The 20,812-nt window shown below is 34.5% G+C and overlaps 1 protein-coding gene across 1 annotated transcript in view; it reads right to left on the bottom strand.

Moving 5' to 3' along the window:
- CERKL (CERK like autophagy regulator) overlaps positions 1-20,812 on the bottom strand; it is a 55,129-nt gene that overhangs the window by 3,566 nt on the left and 30,751 nt on the right. The window contains exons 3-10 of the mRNA XM_069861005.1: positions 20,188-20,319; positions 14,570-14,633; positions 10,302-10,444; positions 5,348-5,422; positions 3,379-3,556; positions 3,031-3,099; positions 2,671-2,699; positions 2,478-2,586 (exon numbers count right to left, since the gene is read on the bottom strand). Coding sequence (XP_069717106.1) covers positions 2,478-2,586; positions 2,671-2,699; positions 3,031-3,099; positions 3,379-3,556; positions 5,348-5,422; positions 10,302-10,444; positions 14,570-14,633; positions 20,188-20,319 — 799 coding nt within the window. The remainder of the gene's footprint in view (positions 1-2,477; positions 2,587-2,670; positions 2,700-3,030; positions 3,100-3,378; positions 3,557-5,347; positions 5,423-10,301; positions 10,445-14,569; positions 14,634-20,187; positions 20,320-20,812) is intronic.

The raw sequence follows: 20,812 nt of genomic DNA, 5'->3' as shown, positions 1-20,812 counted from the left end.
TTATACTCATGCTGGCCTAATAAGATCCTGATCTTCAACTTTGCTGCTATTCAAACTCTCTCGGCAATTCTCAGTACAGTTCTACTTACACATTTCACAAAGCACATAAACACTAAGGGAATTTTGTACAACATAGCACAGTCATATACCAGAAGCTGAGCAAGAAGAGACCTTGCAGTGCAGATACATAATGGTCCTAGGTGTCCAGTCACCACTGATATTATATTTGGGTCAGACAATGAGCTAGCATCAATTCAAAGATTCCTTAATGCAACTGTACCTTGTCACAGAAACTAACAACCTGAATCTCAATGCAATCACACCTAAATCCCATTTAAGTTATAGATACAAATCAATGTTCAACAAGAGTTCCTGTCAAAAATGACAATCACTGGCGAGATTTTTTATATAGAGATGATGTATTTCCTATCTTCTGAATATACATGCATATGTATACACACTTATTTATACAGCAGGTATGTTTGGAAAATTATGTTAAGAATATTTAAAAAAATACTTCCAGCCTACCACCACAGATCTCTCCCTACTCATAGTTCTCTGGCTAGTGAATAACTGCATCAGGAATGTTTTCAGACTACCATACAGCACAATCGAGGAAGATAATTTTTATATAAATAAGTCACCTGGCATAGCATTACTTTGTTGATTTAGAAAAAAAGTGATCGTGAAGTTCAAAAAGGTGCCTCTTAATCATATTTGCTGCAATAAAAGGGCACAGGAGGGTACTAGGCAATTTGTTCAGCACTATGGCCTTTTATCTTCAGAGATTACTAAGAATTTTCCGTAATTCTTTTGCAAATCCAATCTACAGCAAAGCGCAACACCTGTGCTGCGAAAAACAAATGTCCCACATGGCTCACATAGCACAGAGAGCTAAACATCTTGACATTTCTGCAAATTCAGACTACTATAACTAGAGTTTCAGGTAGCAGTCAAAGCATTCATTCCACTCCAAATGTCTTCACGTGGCAAAAACCTCTTGGGGAAAACATGACAGAGTGAAGAAACCTAGCTGAGTTCAGCTGACCCTTCCATGGTGGGTCTTGAGTATCTAACAATCAATGTAACATTTAGGTTTTCCACATTGATAAGCCTTTCATTTAAGCTCTTCACTATGAGAAATAAAGCACCTGACTGAAGAGTCTGTTCTTCCTCCCCTGCTAGCTGACTGTAGTCCTACCACTATTTTTAAAAAGAAAGAGGAATAAAAGGATGTCTTTATATGAAAGGATAGGGGGACCCACTGAGCAAATACACTGTCAGGAAATAGGCTCATTCAAACCTGCAATAATTGCTTGGAGTCATCATACAATTCCCTGTCACTGAGAAACAGGTGCCAGAACAGATGGAAAGAAAAAGCAAAGCAAAAAAAAAAAAAATTTCTTCACTCCTCATCAGAATTTTTTCTACTGATTAGTAAATGCTGACCAGAGTAAGTTCCAAAGCAGAGATATCAACAGGGCACTATCCTGTGGTTTATGAGGCTTAGCAGGACCCTTGTAGCAAAAAGAACTTCTGAATAAGTGTTTAATCAAAAATATTTGTTTCTACATTGTTTTGAAGAAGTCAAATTCTACCAGGTCAGCCAGTAATTTAGAAGAAATACACCTGATGTACCTAAGGGACATCTATTTCACCTAATGATAACCAAATGAAACAAATCAGACTCATTTTATAAACTTCCTTGAGTACTGGGGTTTTTCTCAATAGATATATGTGCACACGGGTACATATACATCAGTTTCTTCATTCTGTTTTGAGGAAACGTGTAGTACATCACATACAATGAAATTTGTACTCGCTGCTCAACTGTCAACTGGATACATCAAGTACAAATATTTATCAACTAAGAACTGTTTTGATCACCACAAAGCCTGCTCTTTACAGTGAGCTAAAGGCAAAATGAATCAATGACAACAGCCAGATTACATGCTTATTTATTTCCCCAAAACCTAAACACAGAAGCTGCATTTCCTAAATTCAAGAAGGGGCTGGGAAGAAAAAAAGAAAAAAAAAAAATACAGAAGACAGGTGTGAATTTCCATTCTTCATAACAAGAGAAAGATTCATATTTCAATTTTACTGCCTGTAAAGCAGTAGATGGAGGACACCTTTATATTTGAAAAAATAACATCCAAGAATGAAGTTTCTACATGCAGCCAAATCCTATGACAGATGACTGTTCAATGACTACTACTTAAGTCAGACTTGCCAACTAATTTAATCACAGCAATTATCCACTCATTATTCTAGTTAGACTGCTTGACCTTATTTGCCTGATCCAAAAACTGATTACAATTCCCAGGATTATCAAGTCTGCTGCAGTCCATGTTCCCTCCCCCATTTCAGAGGGTCTAGACTACCTAAACACAGGCTTGTATTCTTGGAAAAGCCGAGGACTTAAGGTAAGATGTCAGAATTTATAGACATGACTAATTCTCTAAACCCCTACTGACCTCGTATTAGGTGCCAAGCCTCTCGGTGCCATTGAACACAGACAAGGGATTGCCATAATGCTCACATTCAGGAAGTGACCCTGAGTTTTGTGCCACTGATCCTTGCTACCTAAATATAACAGAGTAATTCTATATTACTCCAGTTCAGCCAGCCACAGTTCACTTTTAAACACTCATAAAAGCAACAACTCACCTTTCTTTCTAATTTTCTCTTTCTTCTTTCTGTGTAGAGGCATGTAGGTAAAATAATTTAAAGTCAATTTAACACATTTACACAACATCTACTTTAAAAAAAAAAGGAAGATCTCAATGGGTGAAAGGTTTAATGGAAGAAAACAAACACGCAAGACTGAGTAGAAAATTTCTTTGTAACAAATCCTCTACAGTCTACAGGGAATGCTTTACAACAGTAGAAGTTTACAGTTGTCCAACTCAATTTTAAAAAAAAAAAAATTTTACTTGATGATCAATTTTAAATAAAATTAAGAATTTGCACAATTTTATCTTAAGATATTTGTGTACATTTGGAATTATCTGGCCGAGTTTTACTTACCTGTCATTTACTTGAGAGTCTTCCTGTGGAATTTGTAGAGGTAGAAATGATAATTCACATTCCTCTGGCCTAGAAAAATACTGAAGTTTATTATCATGTATATCAATGTTCCTACTCTTAGAGAGACTTTTATCCAAGTTAGGGTGATTTTAAGGAGATGGTGAATATACAGAATTTATCTCCTTAACTTGTAGGAGGAATATACTTAACATCTGAGGTAAATCTGTCTGCAATTAAGAAGTCAAGATATCTAAACTACTGTTTGTCTATATTTTTACCACATCAACTACTGCACTTTTCCTCAAGAAAATAAGAAATACTAGAAAAACATAACAGCTTATGGCATACTTGAGATCCGCCAGTGTTTTGATAAAAGCAAAATCCTTCCGCTGATCAGACGGCATCCAACGGTGTTTTTCAGCCAAAGCTAATGTCCTTGCACCAAAACCAAACATAGCTGAGAACCCAAACCGCAAAAGCTTGGTTGGAGTACTGAATGTACAGACATCTACTGGTTGAATATGTCCTAAAATTTCAAAGATAAAGATCAGAAATTACAAAAAAAATTTCAAAAAAAAAAAAAAATCTATGTTTCAAACAGATTACAGCTTGCCATTTCTTTTTACCGAATCTAGCTGTGAAGAAAAAATCTCCAGACTCTCCTTCCTTTAGGTAGTCAAGCTTTACTGATGGAAACCAGAATCAATCTAGATATAATTAGACTCTACAAAAGCAGTAATTTCAGAGAACAATGTTCAGATGTTTCAAAATGTTTAAAAATCCATGGTGGAAATTCAGCTACTTCATCAGGCTGCAAAGGGTCTGACTCTTAATTCTATACAAACTGTCACCTATTACTATAAAAAAATATTAATGCTGCTACACAAATATTTTCAACCAATTCACCGAATATTTGCAATGACTGAACATTGTATTGGAGGAGATATAGGAGCTCTTGAATGTAGGTTTTAAATGTATTCATGTTTACAATTGTAGAATTCAGACATATAATTCTGTTCCAGATAGAGTATATGTTTTTCTTCTGTAGGAGAACCTGGATAGTTTCCATTGGTGTGTCCCTAATTAAAAAAGACAGGTTTAGATTTTGCCTGTAAGGGCATGTGCATTACTATTTAGGAAAGCAAAGGCTCTTCCACTGCTGACTGCATGGTTTAGAAAATAGATACTCAAGATGGACCTTCCTCATTATTCTCTTCTTTAGCCTGAGGAGGGAAAAGAAGTATCCTAAAGAAAAATTGCCTTGAAAGGTATATTAACATTGCTTAACTAATTATTTCCTATTTCCTAAGACTTGAAAATAAGCCTGGAGATGAGGAGATTGAGGGGAGAAATCATCACAGTCTACAGCTTCCTCACAAAGAAAGGAAGAGGAGCGGGTGCTGATCTCCTCTCTGGCAACTAATAGTAGAACCCAAGGGAATGGCAGGAAGATGTGCCAGGAGAGGTCTAGGTTGGATATTAGGAAAAGGTTCTTTACCTAGAGGGCGGTGGAACAGGCTCCCTGGGGAAGCAGTCATGGCACCAAGCCTGACAATATTCATGAAGCATTTGGACAAGGACCCCAGACACATGGTGGGAATTTTGGGGTTGCCCTATGCAGGGACAGGAGACGGACTCCATGACCCTTGTGGGTCCCTTCCAACTCAGCACATTCTATGATTCTAACCTAGGTTTTCTTTTTAGCATATTTACATTTTTCATATTAAAAGAACTATTTATTGGGCAGACCAAATGGCAAGTAATAGTTTTTTCTGCTAATAAAGCTTTCTTATGGAAAATGTTAGTATTTAAAAGAAATGTACACAGAGCTAAAAAGTTTTCTTAGAAATATGATAATACTTTCCTGAAAAGTCCAATTCTAACTACTTCCTCAAGTACTGTATATTTTCCTGTTGTCTTCAGCACTAAATTAAAATAGTTGAGTGATTAGGCAACAAATCACTGCATAACAACACACACAGAGTAACACTATTCACACACTCAATTCTGGAAAGGCTACTTTTTATTAAAACAACATCAATAATAGGACACGAATGCCAAAATCAGACATTAGTCCATGGCAGCTTTTAGCTACCAGAAGATGAGGTCCACAACCTTTGCTGTTAAACTATACTCAAAGAATCATAACCTTTCCAATACTCTATAAATCAGGATAGAATCATTTGGATTTAAAAGTCTAACAACATAGTTTACAGTGATATAGCATAATATTACGCCTTCATTAAACCACTGGTTATGGCAAACTTCTAAATGCTGCTTCATTATTTAAAATCTTAATGTATGTAAAAATATTTACCCATTACAATGTGTAAGGCTGCAGTCACCGCATGCTTAATACCATAGAGAGTGTGGGCCAAAATATTAGTAGTACCTGTAAAAGCAAACACAAACTACTGTGAAAATAAGACACATAGAATAGAACTCCTCTCAACAAATTACGTAGTTTTGGTAACAGCAAAAATGCTGAATAGTTTAAATCAAAACCATTTAAACTTCCAGAGGTCTATAAAATCCTCTGCAAATTCATTCATAAGTGCCATAAAAACCACGGGCAGGGCGAAGCTTTGGAAAAATTCCTTCCCTAAAAATCACTTCTTCTGCATCCAAGTGCTGTATTAAGAAACTGTACTAGAAGGCAGATTACCTAATAAGATCCATTTGGGACTATTTTTAAGTTGGAAAAATAATATAATACCCAGCCACTGTAAAACTGAACCTCTTCCAGACAAAATTCTACTACATCCAGTCTAAAACAGCAGCTGTGCCTCCTGCAGGCTACGTTTTAGATTCTTAGAAGCAACAGTGAATAAAATTAATTACTGCACATCAGCTTTACATATGATAACACATTAATGACTGAAAATCAGAGAGAACATAGAATTTGAAGTATGTCTGACAAACTATTGACTTGCATTTAGTGCCTTAAAATGAACCCATTGAACTTGCCATTGTCATTGCCTGGACATCAGCGGACGAGTTCTACTGTTAGCCACTGGGTAGAAGAGATTATTTCATTTTGAAACAAGGGAATGAGTAATAAATCAGCTGGTAAATAGAAAAAAAAAGCTATGAACTGGCAGTGTAAGCATGGAGTTGGAAAATCAGGTTATGTAGAGTTTTATCCTTTGAAAAATTTTTAAAAATAAAAATTCATTCACATGCCTCTCAGAATTATATAGGCAACTATACAATTAATTTCTTTCTCTTTTTCCTAAAAAAGTAATGTTTAAATAAACCCAGTAAATGGGGATTATGAAAGAAGAATAAACTGACAACTTTAGAAGCTAAATGCAAGTTTTGGATTTTTTCTCCCAAAAGAAAGTTTCTCTAGATACACCAACAGAAAGTCCAGTTTATTAAGAATATTACAATTTTAATCATTTATATCCAACAACTTATATCCAAGCTCAAAGTAATTTGAGCTTCCCTTTCTCTATGATATGCATACAAAAAGGCAAAATTGTAGCTCTAGATACCATTTACCATGAAAAACAGTGAGCTTTTCAATTCAGTAAACAAAGTACACTTCTATAAGAAAAATTCAGGGTAAAAATAATTAAGTTTGACCTAAAAAGCAGTTCTTCACAGAATAATACAAGTATATGGCTAACATCACTTCAAGTTTGGATGACTTAAAACGTTTAACCTCTAGATTCAACTAATTCTGCTTAACTAGTGAAACTAGCTAAAGAAGTAGCTCAAAAATACTTAAATATTTCCTTCAATCAATTTTTTCTAACTCTTATCAACTTTTATGAGAACCTCTCCAAAATAAAGGACGTCACACACACAAAGAGCAGATCATGACAAGTCATGGCAATTGTGTGTATTTCCTGTAAACTGACAACAGGGAAGTTGTTATTCTGAAAAAGAATTTCTCTTTGTCACTGAAGATCAAGCTAATAAAAGAGCACAAAGCAGAATATACATCTGAAGATCAGGCTTAGCATGTCTTAAAACTCAGATTCCTCATTTAAGCAAGAGTAATTTATCAATACAGATGGCAGCAAGATCACCAATGTCCACAGCTGAAGTCAATCTCAATCTTCATACTGACTTTAATGAGAGTTAAATTGCATTCTTACTAAACAGGATAGGCACAAGTAATTGCATCCTTCTCTTAAATCTGTGGAGCTCATTAACATTTGTAGAAGTAAACAAGGCAAACCCCCACCCTTTCATAACTCCTGGGAAAATAAAACAAGTTCTGTCTATGTTCAAAAACATAAGCAATGCATTTGCCCTTCCAAAAGTTGAAGATGTAGAACACATGCTGTTTTGCAGTAGCAAGTACCATCACCTTCTCTAAAAACCCCTTAATATGTGCCTAAGAACAGTTTGATCTTAGGAATGACTGAATAATGTGTCTCAAACTTGGTCCCATACAAGCTAGATGCCATATAAACACACACAAAAAAAGCTTATAAACAGAACCAAAACAACTAGTTATCATAAAAAAAAATTAGAATATGAGTTTTGCTGATTTAAGCAGTGATTCAGTAATAGTGGTTTTAACACAATTATTCATCTTTCCAGGTCATCAAAATCTTTTCTCCTTCCCTATGTAAATTCATCATATTATTTACCAATAACAAGATGGTTCCCCTGAACACTATCGTATTACTTGAGAGGCTAATTACCTTCTTTGATGGTCGTGTGTGGGCTTGCACCCCTCACAGATTAATAACACTCACATTTTTAGATCTCACTCCAACTACTCAATTTACTATAAAAAGGTTTCATCCATAAAACTCCTGCATCTCTGTCACCAATATTTTTTAAACAGAAATAAAGAAGATTTTATTATTAAAAAAATATAATTCTTTTAAAAATATTAACCCATTTTAATGACATTATAAACAACATCCTACAACCTCCTTCCTTTAAATGTGCAAAAGCATCACAATAAGGACAATGTATCTGCAGGTCATGTAAAGCTTGACTGATGAAGGTACCAAACAAAAATCGCAGAGAAAAAAAATTGTCCTTGGAAGTGCAAGCACTTCTGCAGTACAATTAACTTAATTAACCAGACAACATGAATATTCATAAGGCTGTTAATGTCTCCCCCATCCAAACAGATAAATGTGATGTAATGACTTTCTAGTCAAGCATAGCTAAAATTCTGATGAAAACTGCACCAACATTTTGGTTCTTTGCCTGAAATATCACAGAAATTAGCAGTCCCTCAGTAATATTTTATTTTCTGAATTAATTGGAAATCATTAATTTATTTAAATGAAACATTAAGGACCAAAAGGTTCCCAGTCATCAGATACAGATTGTCTCTTGTTCTGTAACAACTGGATAGCTTTTTTTAATGTCCTTCCAGTTCCCCCTCCCCTTTCTCCCATTCCCCCTCTGTACAGTTTCTTAGCAGTAGTTCCCATAGCAACAAACACTCTTGCTAATGGCCAGCAGTACAACTGCAGGCTTCCCCACATCTCATCCATTTGATTTGGACCAGAATAAGGCAGCTCAGTAGAGTATTTTAGTCAAAATACACTCCCCTCTGGACCTTTCTCTTCAGGAGGTAAACTGTTTCAAGAGCAGCTTCTTCCTATCAAGCTGGCTGAAACTTCAAAATGCTAACTACTTAATATAGAGGCTAAAACCAGATTTTAAGCCACTCAAATAATGCTATCCTCTAATGCAGTTTCTAGTTTTACTTGGCTGGAAAATCCTAATAATTCAGTACAATGGATTTCCAGGGGAATAAGAAAATTAATTGACCACTGAGAACCATCTTCTTCATGTGCACAAGTATCATACTTATCTGTTGTCTAACTACTTTTTTTGAATGTCAGTAACATGGAAATAAAATAAGCTATAGATTAATTTTAAGAACCTATTAGGGAGTTTCTCACTCTCATTCTATAAACTGCTCTCACCCTCTTATAACAAATCCTATGGTATTCTGTGTAACATCCATACAGCATTCTTTTCAGATTACAAATCCTTTTTCATGGTATATTTCTCTTAAACTGAAGAGAGTAAGCATTAATGATGAGGCACAGTGACCCAAGCACACTCAAACAGTATGGAGTCAAGTGCTGGAGATATTCTATCTCAAATTCATCAAGATACTCACAGCAACTGAATTGACAAGTGATAGTTCAACTGCTCTACTAGAACTCATTTGCTTCAGGTCTTTGAGATTATTTATCTTTTATCAATACATTAACAATGGTATTTAATATGAAAAAAGCTAGTGTAATCTTGCATTTTTACAAGCAACAAGTCTCTGTCTTAATGCTCCTTTCAGAAGTGCAAAACAGGTCAGAGCACTTAAAACCTGCTCACTCAGTTCACAAGAGACATGCTCATTTTTTTAATAGAAAACTGATAATAATGATTTGTTGTTCACCTCGCTGCAGGATTTTTTCCTTACTAGTTAAAAAGTTCTGAGAAATTACATCAAGTAGTGACATCAACATCCACACCAGAGGGTATGAAATACCTTTTTCATGGACACACCAGAGTGTCCATGAAAAAATACCCCTCATCTTTTAAAGTAAAAAGTAATTCATGTATCAGTCCAGAATCAACTAAGCCTGTCCTAGTTTTAGCTAAGCTTCTCTGCCTGGCCCAAGTTATACTCCACTAAGAAATATAGAAATTGAGATGAGAAGGGACACACACAGGCCCCAAAACAAACACACAAACTAAACCACACCACAAGATGCAGGCACGAGCTAAAAAAGGAGCAAAAGGATTTTTCAAGAGAGATGCAAACATTTTCAGGTCTGTAGAAGCAAAGGAGAGAGAAGGGATTTTGTGTGCATATTTGGGTTTTTTTTTAAGGTAATCCAAAAAAATGTATCCCTTAGACACCATGTAAAAATAGACCCTAAGCACGAATCCAACTGAGAATCCTGCCAAGAAAATTGGAGAGAGAAGCAAAATAGCATGGCTTACATTAAGGAAATTCTAGAAAATAAAGTTTTCATTTGGTATCATTTCTGGCAGCAAATAAGGGCAAAATGTGATCTTTGCATTGATCAGCTGAAAATTATTTTACTTTTCTTCTTTCTGAGCTTCTTCCTTTAGGCAAAGAGCTCATCTGTGCTGTTAGTATGAATTATCATAATGATTTAAAATTAGTAATTTGTAATCAATCTAAATCACTAACTTAGGACAATAGCTCCCTTAAGTAATGGAAGCTTTAGCACCACAAAGTGCCTTTGCTAGTCAAAACTAGGACTTAAAATAGATGACTTACAAAATGTAACAGTACTTTTTAGTCTCACCTGCTGGTATTACTCCAAGAGGGATCGGTGCTCTGACGGGCTTTTGTATATAGTCTGTGTCTTTTCCAGCATCTATCTGGGCTTTAAGTAGTAGACCATGAGCAACTTCGCTGACAGATCCATCTCCACCGACACAAACTACCCTATTACAAAACAGAAACATTAAACAATTCAGAATAAACTCTTCTAGATAAGCAAACAAGTGGAAGGCAGTGAATGTTAGGTAACAAGATATAAGCATCCTTTTTTTCTGCTTCCTTCTGTCTGAGTAGAAGTAAATATATTAGCAACTTCCAAAGTATTTCAGGTTTTACCATGTTATGCATATGAACTGATCATATGGAAGAACTCAGCACACAGCCAAGTGCCTCAGTAAAAAAGTCCTCTAAATCTTTCAATGCTGACCCATAAAAGCATTCCAATGTTTTTTAATTGTTCTTATAATAACAACTCACTAAATACAACAATGAAATTTAAAATATTTGAAAACAGCTAATTCCACACACTATGCAGGCAGTTGAGGGATTTAGCAAGGTATAAAACCCTAGTGCCAGCAATCCTTTGCATGAAGGTACTTAATCACTGCTTCTGGAGCATGTAATTAAACTCCCACCTGCTGTGGCTATAGAGAGGAATGCATTTGTCTGTAAAAGCTCTGTTATAGCAAACGCCATCTTTTTTTCTGTTTCTGTTTATTTAAGTACTCTTAAAGTGCTTCTCCAAATTAGTAATGTTTGAAAACTAGATGGTTTAGGTGAACACATTTTAATGATAAAAATAGTAATAGCACACTCCAAATATTTACAATATAAATGTCAGATTTACATTAGGAGGCATTTAAAATATCTTATTTTCATATACCAAAATTATAAATAATTATATATATTATTAAAATTATATCTAAATTCAATTGTGAAACTATGTCCAATAATTCAACCAGATAAAACTTGTAAGCTCTTTATAAGAAACTACCCATTATGTTATTAAGTATTTAAATGCTTCTCTAACATCTTTCTTCAGTTCCTATTATTATTTATTAGCTATTTTGGAATGTCTAAATTTTTAAGACCATTTCCTATATCTAGCTAAACAGTGCTCATATTCAAAAAAAGTATACAGCAACACTTGGAGCACATTTTCTTCTTGCTCATTATCAGGAGTCATCATTGTAATTTGTCTCATTTTCAGTTTAGATTGGTTTATTCCTAGGCTTAAAAGTTTCTGCCACAGCAGTAAAACCTTTGTAGTAAAATCTTTGTAGTCTGGTAAATCATATACCTGGAAGGACTTACGTGGATTGTCTTCTGGCTATTAAAACTTCTGAAAACAGATATATTTTATTCTGATTTGGTGGGCTGTACTTGTCATTATTGGGAATAGAGCCCAAGAAATAACATAAAAATGCTCCTAACTTTAATTTTTATTAGTTTAGCATTAATCATCAAGATTTGCCTTTTTGGCTGGAAATAGCGATACTGTCAGGGACCAGGGATTCTGAAGCTAATCAGCAAGAACCTGCTACACATAAGAAGTAGAAAGTCTTGGGCAAACAGATTTGATTAAGACCTTGAAGAAGGCTTCTTATAAGAAGAAACATCTGTCTAGGCACCAGTCTAATCATCAGACACAAGTTTCTTAACCAATTATTCATTAATATCTGACTAACCTGGGTTCCTCTAAACAACATCCATAATACCTTAGGCTCCTGATTAGGGAAGAAACACATGCATACAGTGCATTGCTGACACTGCACAAACAAGAAAATGCAGCTGAGAGAGAAGCACCGCAAGTGCACTCTCTCTATTTGCCACCAAGGCTTGGCTCCAGGGTGGGGAAAAAAGCCCACTGCCAATTTGACCATCTATTGAAATTTCCTGTGTCAGTACGAAAAAAAAAAAAAAAGGATAGCAAAAAAGGTGGAGCATATGAGATACATGACATATGCCTCTGACCCTGCAAAACAGAGTGGGAACTGGAGAAATCAGAGAAAATAGATTTTATATAGAAACAAACACTTCTGAAAATAATTAAAACATGACAGTATTGCTTACAGAAAGCACCGAGACACAAGTTTTCAATTTACTACTGCAAATTACAAGCTTCAATTTACCTCCCATGCTGTTTAGCATGTTTAGCATAACTCTCTTCAAGATCAGAAATTGTATGTTGCTACAGTGCTTACCTACTGTAACAAATAAAAATAACTGTTGTCTTGCCCTTTATGCATTTTGACTTGAATTAGCTTTTAGTCAGTCTGAAATAGGCAACACCTGAAAAACACGAGCCTAGTAAGAGCAGCAGACTAATGCACGGCGGCATTCCCGTTAGTCCACACCTAACTCGCCCCCAGTCCCTTTCGAGCTTGGGCAAGGCAGATCAGGCCTATGTGAACTCTGCCATGTAAAAATAGCACAAACTTGCCCTATCTCTTATCACCACATCTAAAAGGAGGTACCAAAGCACTATTCTATTTTCGAAACAGGGAATTAAGTGACAGACACAGTACTTGACTTCAGCACCACGGACAGGAAGCCAGGGCAAAGCAGGAAAGAACTCTTGCTGCTCAAGAGACAAGTAAAACTTCACAAAAACTTAATGGAAATAGTGAAAAGACATTATGTCAGGTGACTGCTAAAATAGCTAAAAGTATAATTTTTCATCAGTAGGATAATTTCATTATTGTGGAGTTAATTTTCAATTCAAAATAGGTCCCATACATTTTCTGATTTACTTTTCAAGAAGCCAAAACAGACACTAGAATTTTATTTGGGAAATACCAGGGTGGTTTGTGGGACTTATCAGATTTTTCAGTCTATGGCAGAAATTCTCAGGCTAGACAGCAACAGGGAAGTCATAAAGGTCTTCGCAGGAACATAATCAAAAGCAAACCATAAATCTTTGAAGAATTTGAAAAAAATTCAAAATTTCAAATATTTTCTTCCTGTTCTTAAGAACAATTCTAAAGACAATAGAAAAGAGAGATTAGTGATGTTCTGTAGCTTTCTTTTTCCAATTATCAGACCTTCAGCATAATATGAATTTTGACCCCTGCCTGTCAGTCCCTGTAGAAAGCAGCCCAAGCTAGCTATTTAGTAGGATAATTTTCTATATTGTGCTTTATTGGATGAGTACATAGATAGAGGCTAGGCTATCTGAGAAGTAATAACACTCATTTTTCAAATTACTTCCAAAATGTTGAGTTTGCTCATAAACTTTGATAATAAAAACTACTTAATTACCACATGAGAAAAAAACTCAACACTTAATCAGCTAACTTAGAAAGGACAGGGGTCTTTTCACCTCAGAATTCCAGATTGACTTAAGTGTTATTTTCTTCCAGCTTCTTCCGTTCCTATTTCCCATTAGTTCTGGCTACTGGAGAGAAAGCTACAGAGTAATACAGTGACTCTACCCAATGATTAAAGATGAAACAACTCAAATAGGACTCAGAGTAGAAAAGGTTTGAGCAAGGAGATACAATCCAGGCTTTTTCTCCTCTGTCTACATATTTGCTTCCCAGGACAAACTAGTTCCCAAATAGCACCCCAAAAGGCACGTCTTTACTGGAAAGAAATCATCCTTAGAATATAGAATACATACATACATTTTCAGATATATTTTCTTACATAACCCTGTGAGTTTCTATAACTAACAAATTTATTAACCTATAAAACACTATGTAAACCTTATTATATGTCTCACTACATATTCCAATAAGAGTTGTAAGAACGCTGTAAGACCCCTACAGTATGCAAAACTATTCTTCTATATTATTGAACTTTATTATTCAATGATTAATGTAAAAATATCAAAGACTGCAGGATTAATCCATAGAGCAAACTCTTTAAAAATGATTGAACAAGCATTTTCACTCTTGACTTCAAGCAAGTTTGAATGATTTATTTTTTCTAATGGAAAAAACATTCACATTACTTTAGATAAAATGTTATCCTTAAGGACCATTTGAATGGATAGTGTGAAAGACAAAGCACTTGCATCATTCTTGCAAATACAGAAACTGAAGCATTCATGAAGCATATTTAAGAAAGCTTTATATTTATCTACTGTCATTTATGAATCTAAAATACATACCTATCGCCAGCAAGTAATAAAAACCAAAGCATCTAATAAGAACTGATTATTTCAGGCTTAATATATATGTGAAAACGGGTAACTCATAAAACACCTACTAGCATAGTTTTGGATGGAATACAAATAAAAACTAATGTGATGAGGATTGCTAACGTTCATTGTCACAATAAACTTACCCATCAAATGCCTGGAGTTCACATTCTTTAAGTAATGAGAGAGCATGTCCTTCATATTCAGTTACTGTGGAAAATAACATTATTTAATTATCAAAAGATTAGATAATTTTAAAGGAATTTTTTTAATGTCTGCCTTTCTAACATAAGGAACACATGGTAATTCAGATTTTTTTAAAAAATTATTAGATGCATGAAAAGTAGAAGATGAAATGTTATACAGTTGTGCCAACTAAAAGGCAAGACATTGAAACTGATCTGCCATCAGACGCATGACTGTTTAGTGCATTCGAACTGAGAGAATTAGAGATTTTTTTGCAACAAAATGCAAGTTTTAGCATTGACACTGCTGGTAAACTTCAGGAAAATGTAAGCATATCCTCAGTTAAGACCGAATTATTTCAGTATCAATCAAATTTAATTTCCTTTGTGTGAAGATATGCAAATTGCTAAATCAAAAATATGAGGAGCTAAACACAGAAGTATGAAATCAAGCCAAATACCAGTGACAACAGAATATAACAACAGAGGAAGGTGGCACAAGTATACACCAGAGTTCATAGCCTCTGGAGGAAATGAATCTGTCACTCTACATTGATGTCTCTGTGTTTGCTGATACCCCATATAGTACTGTAAATGCCAGTGAAGACAGGATAAACTGGCATACTACAGATGGCACAAAGCATCATAACTACATTTAGCATTTTCTAGGCCAGCTTTGCCAGAAGAGACAGCCCAGCTGCAGCCACCCATCAAAGATTTTTGCTGACTGACATGACACTTGCAGATGGATTTTTTGTGTAAGAATGTGCATCATTATATGCAAAATTACATTAATCTTTCATGCTTGTCTGTCCCTGGTGCTAGCGTAGTTCAAGGCTTTTCTCCAGTGTTTCTAAACACTGTTAAAATTATTAGTCTTGGTGTCTAAAACAATCATTCCGTATCTGTACCTGCTGTAACAGTATTTCTACAGACTATTCAGATGCTGCTTATAAGAACCGAAAACACTTCTACCTCTCTCTATAGTAAGTACACACACAAGAATTTGTGTATATACAGTGAGTGTAAATATAACTTTTTTTCTTAAAAAAACAAAATCAAACTAAAAGTGATAAAATTTCTGCACCTCACACTAAACAATTATATATCAGTATTTAACTCCAAAATCTCCCAACCAGTATTAGCAAATTTCTATTGCTTGGTGGTTTGGAAATTCTTAATTAAAAAGCAGAGTTTTTTTGATGATATCAAAGGCAGAGAATTACCATCTTGCTACAGAAATACCTATCACTAAAACAGCTTTCAGGCATTATTTACAGAATTTACTTTCATGCAGGACCTCTTCTGGAAGATCAAAGCACAGTATTTAAGCTATCATACTCAGGTTTGCTTTTACTGATGAGAACTATTCTTTCATCATTCTCTGTAGGTTGTGAAAAAGCAATGAATAAAACTGCGCATCATGAAAAAAATGCCGCTGCCTTACTGTGAAAGAAACTCTTTCCATGAAACCTTACAGTTGGTTACCAGGTTACATGCCTTTTAAATGAACATGATGAAATTTAGGAAGTTACGAGCAGAGTCTAATAAAAATGGTAGGGTAAATAAGATCTTATTGTGTAAAAAAGAATATGCTCAGTGGTTTCCTAATGTAATGTACATAAACTTATTTTTATTATTACAAAATTAATTTGCTGAAAGATCAAGGACATGGAAACAAAAAGGATTCATGTCTACAGAGAAATCAATAAAGGCTGTAAAAATGACTATTGTTAGCCAGATGGATGGGGACTCCATCCTCTTTGCATCCAATAGCTTAAGTTTGGAAATCACGCAGGAGTACTGCAAGGCTTAACACTTGGGACGATTCAGAGAAATTTAGAAATGGATGAGAGAATGACAGAAGTACACAGCACATATTTTGAAACATCGTAACAAAAAGGTAATGAAAATAAGACATTTCCAGTAAAAGCTTTATGATAACATGCAGAAAATTCATCAACCACAAAAAAAATTAAAAATTCAACACAGACATAAAAAGACCACATCTAAAAGTTTTCTGCAGGTATGACAGCCTCCAGATGGACACATCAGAGTCATCCTGATACCTGGAAACAAATCCAAATACCAATAACAAAACCAAAAATAAGCCACACAACAAACATTGGTAAGAAGAGCGAGCTACTTTCACAGTTTGAGAAGGATTCAAATTACATATTTAGCAAAAATGTTATCACAAAAAGGATATTTAATGCTTTTTTTCAACCATTTGTAATACATAAATGAGAAAGTTTTCATTTTTCAAAAACATTCTAAGGTTCTAAATTTCAATAGGCATTAGGTGCCAAGTAACAATATTCTGAAGGAAGGGCAGGGTCAGCCTAGCTAATGTGAACATAACCCAAACCATTTTAACACCCTATCTCACCTAACCAACAAGAATATAAGGGTTCAGACCCTACAGACAGAAAAGACAACATATAATTAGTTGAGCCCTTCAAAACACAGAACACTTCCACATGACACATACAAATACCACCACTCATGTCACAGACTAATGTCAATAGGATTAAATCTGCTAATGATAACAAGAGATTAACTGGTGTTGAGGGAAAAATAATATTAATGTTATTTACTGTACAGTAAGTTTTAACCAATGTTATTTGTCCAATTCTCAATCACTCTCTTTTCTTTTGTAATTCTGCCTAAAAAAAAAAAAAGAAAAGAAAAAGAGACAGAGTGGGCAAACGTTTTTGCCTAAACATCCAGTTTGCAATTGTGCATAAGTGGATGCAGAAGAGTAAAAACTAGGAAGAGAAGTGCGAAAATCTAAGAGTCTCTCTGGATTACTTTTATTTACTTTTCTTCAGTATGTGTAAGATTTTGAAAGATTCTAATATATTTATAAAATGCTAGCTCAAATTGTCACTATTTGCCAGTACTCCTAGGTACCCTGAGTACGGACCAAGCTTTGCTGAACTGCATTTTTTTGAAGAGTTATTGTTCTTCTCCTAATACACATATCCCCGCTGCAGAACTCAAGATTGCCAACTCTTAAAAGGCTGCAGAAAGACCCGGTTTTAATTATTGCTTAGCCTTAGCTACGGTTAAAGTAGCGCTTCAGTTTAAATTTGCTAATTCCCACTTTCTACCACACCGAGCACTTCATAGATTTGTTTACTATCATGTAATAAAAATAATCCCCCAAAACAATGAACCCACTCTTTAAGACTTGTGCTTAATTTAGCTACAATTAATACACCTATAGCAAGCCTGATTATGTAGGAACCAAAACCACAAAACAGCAACAGCCAACCACCAAAATACAAAATTGGACAAGGGCAGCCCTTTCTTTCAGCAGCCCATTGTCAGTGTTGGGTTGGGGTCTTTTTTATCAACCTTTAAGTATTACATTGTGTATGCACGGGAAGTCACTTCAGAGATTCCAATTTGCTACAAGATTTTTGTGTACAATTTTTAAGCTTTAAATAGGTGTATGTAAAAAGACTAAAAGGAAACTATCTTCAGTGTAAAAATTTTACAAAATTCTTCAACTTTTAGTATGCAGTGTACATTTTTACACTACTCTGTATGAAAATACCAGTCATGTTTCATAAAAGCAGTAAAAGTTGCACACTCCCACTTTACAAAATCCAAAACAATTATGGGAGGAAAAATCCTGTTCAATATACTTGAAATGACACAGTTTTATTAGATGATGGTACCAGTGGACAGGACTTTTACTCAGCATTCCCCTCTATACATTAATTTTAATTAATTTTAATTAATTTTAATTAATTTTAATTAATGTATAGATTACTTCACTACTAGCATTTAAAACTGTGATGTAGTTCTCTTATTTAGCCTGTAGGAGGAGTGTTAGGCAGCTAATAAGCACATCAGTATCTGGACATAGACAAAATAACGTTATTTTAAGGATAAGCTATTAAACATTTATCTGGTTGAAAACAGAAGTTTCTTTTCAAATTTTAAAAGAAAAATAATAAAAAAATGTTAACAGTTTTCATTCAAATAGGAAAAATATTTTTCAACATAATTTATAACCATAATTTATCTTAAATTTTATTAAATCATCTATAAAACTGTTGATACAGATGTGGCTTATTAGTTCAGCTTTAGGATTCCATGTGACATCACATATCTAAAATTTTAATCTTATACAGGTTAATGGTAACACTGCCTTTTACAGAGTTTAACAAACAAGGCTATGTTAATAGTAAAGAAAAAATAAACCAGTAGTGAGAAAAAAGAGAGTAATGTTCTTTAAATAGTTGGTTAAGGTAAACTGGAAGTAATTTAACAATATGACAGTCAGTCAACTGTTAATAAGGTTTGCACAAAAAAACATTATTCTTATAAAAAATTGTGCCTGAACAGGGCTACGTTCAATATCTAAGGAGAGAATATTATCATTAACCTGTCTACAGTATAATCCATTACTTGCAGGTGAACAGTGAATCTGTAAGAATAACAACTTACATAAAACTGCCGGCATTCCCTTGTAAATTAAGGGAAGTTAAGACATTATTACTACATAATTCCTATTATTTGTCACCTACAACTTGAACTGGCCATGATTTCACAAGAAGTTTAAGGAATAACAGTAGGATAAGCCCTCTGTCTTATAATTTAAGATGGAACTGATTATTTAGCATGACATTTCAACAGACATAGGTAAGAGACTTTTTGCTGTCAACATGTCTTGCACCAGAGTTTGCACTCCACTTTGACATGAAATGCATAACCAAAAAATTGCAGTATTTCAAAAGGAATTTTAATACAATAGATATAAAATTATTTGGAACAGGAAATACTAGTATAATTTCTCTGTAAGCATGGGTGTTTTGAGGGACCAAATTTGAAGCAGCATAAGTTTGTTTCTTCACAGAAGGGAGCAGAAGTAAAGATCAGAACATTACCATTATTTTGCTTTAAGAAAATTAGTTACTTTGCTATTCACGTTCTTATTTAAAAAAAAAAAAACAAAAAACAATCAAATGAAATAGCAGAACCAAGGCAGAAGTGGGCGCCTTAAATCAGTCTATCAGGAACCCATTGTTGAGCAGAAGGCAGCATCACTACAACAACAAAGTCATATCTTCACATTTTCCAGACACCAAGTTGTGTCTGTATGCCCTGTAAGAACTGCCCTTGTCATCACAGAACTTAATCACTTAGGCTTCCAGGTCATCCCTGAAACTGAGAGAATATCCAGAAATACTGTGTCCTTTGGATGAGCCACTCTTACGATTTCAGGCTAATAGATGCTCTCAGAAGAGAAGTAAAATTTAAGGACATGTGTTTGCCAGAGTGCAGAACAACCCTTAGCACACAGATACAAGACTGTTAGACATTAGATGCTTGTTTCTTTTTATACAAGCCTTTGATAATGAAAAATACATTACTGCTAAAGATGGGAAACTATCAGATGATAACAGAATAACTTTTTTTTTTTTTGTGAAGTAAAACCGTATTGCATTGTATTAACTACAGATCAAAATGCACTACTTGCAGGCAAAGCCCATAAATTCAAATTGTCTTGCATGCTTAAGTACTCATTTCACAAAGGATTAAACTACACTTCTGAAGCAACTTACCTGTGACATCAGTTTTGATGTCAGCAAGTTTAAAAAGAGGCGCAACTTGTTCATAATAAACACGAGTGGCTTCTCTTTTGTGGCTGGTTGGATTAACAAACACTTTTAATGATTTTGGTCTATTTTGAAAGCCTAAAAAGAAAACACAAAGCATGTAATATTACACACAGCCCAGTTATTTCTACAGCTTAAATGATTTTTTTAATATTAGTGTCATTACAGTGCTTTAACAGGATAAGTAAATTAGAGTCTAAAAAGGTCTCAATTTCTTCTTGGATATGTGCCACTTTTCTTAAAATCACGGTACTGATTACTTTTGTGTGTACAGCTAAAAAGCAGTAATAACTAATCACTTACTAACCAAAATATTATGGGAATGAGGTAAAAAAAAAAATGTCATAACCTAGTTAAACGCTGATACAGAAGCAAGGTAAATATGAACAAATTAAGACAGGACAACAAAAACCAAAAATTTATTCTTTTTGGAATTTAATATGAGAAACTCGTAGCAGCCATATTACAATAACACTCAACAAAACTGATAACAAGATCCAATGCTCCTGTTTCCTGAGACTGCAGATCAAACAGTGCAAAGGAAATTCCCTCATCTTGAAAGAGGTGAGAA

This window comes from Phaenicophaeus curvirostris, chromosome 7, assembly GCF_032191515.1.
Source record: "Phaenicophaeus curvirostris isolate KB17595 chromosome 7, BPBGC_Pcur_1.0, whole genome shotgun sequence".
Classification (NCBI taxonomy): Eukaryota; Metazoa; Chordata; class Aves; order Cuculiformes; family Cuculidae; genus Phaenicophaeus; species Phaenicophaeus curvirostris.
Note: the sequence above shows the minus strand (reverse complement) of the source record. Positions and strands in the feature narration are given on the sequence as shown.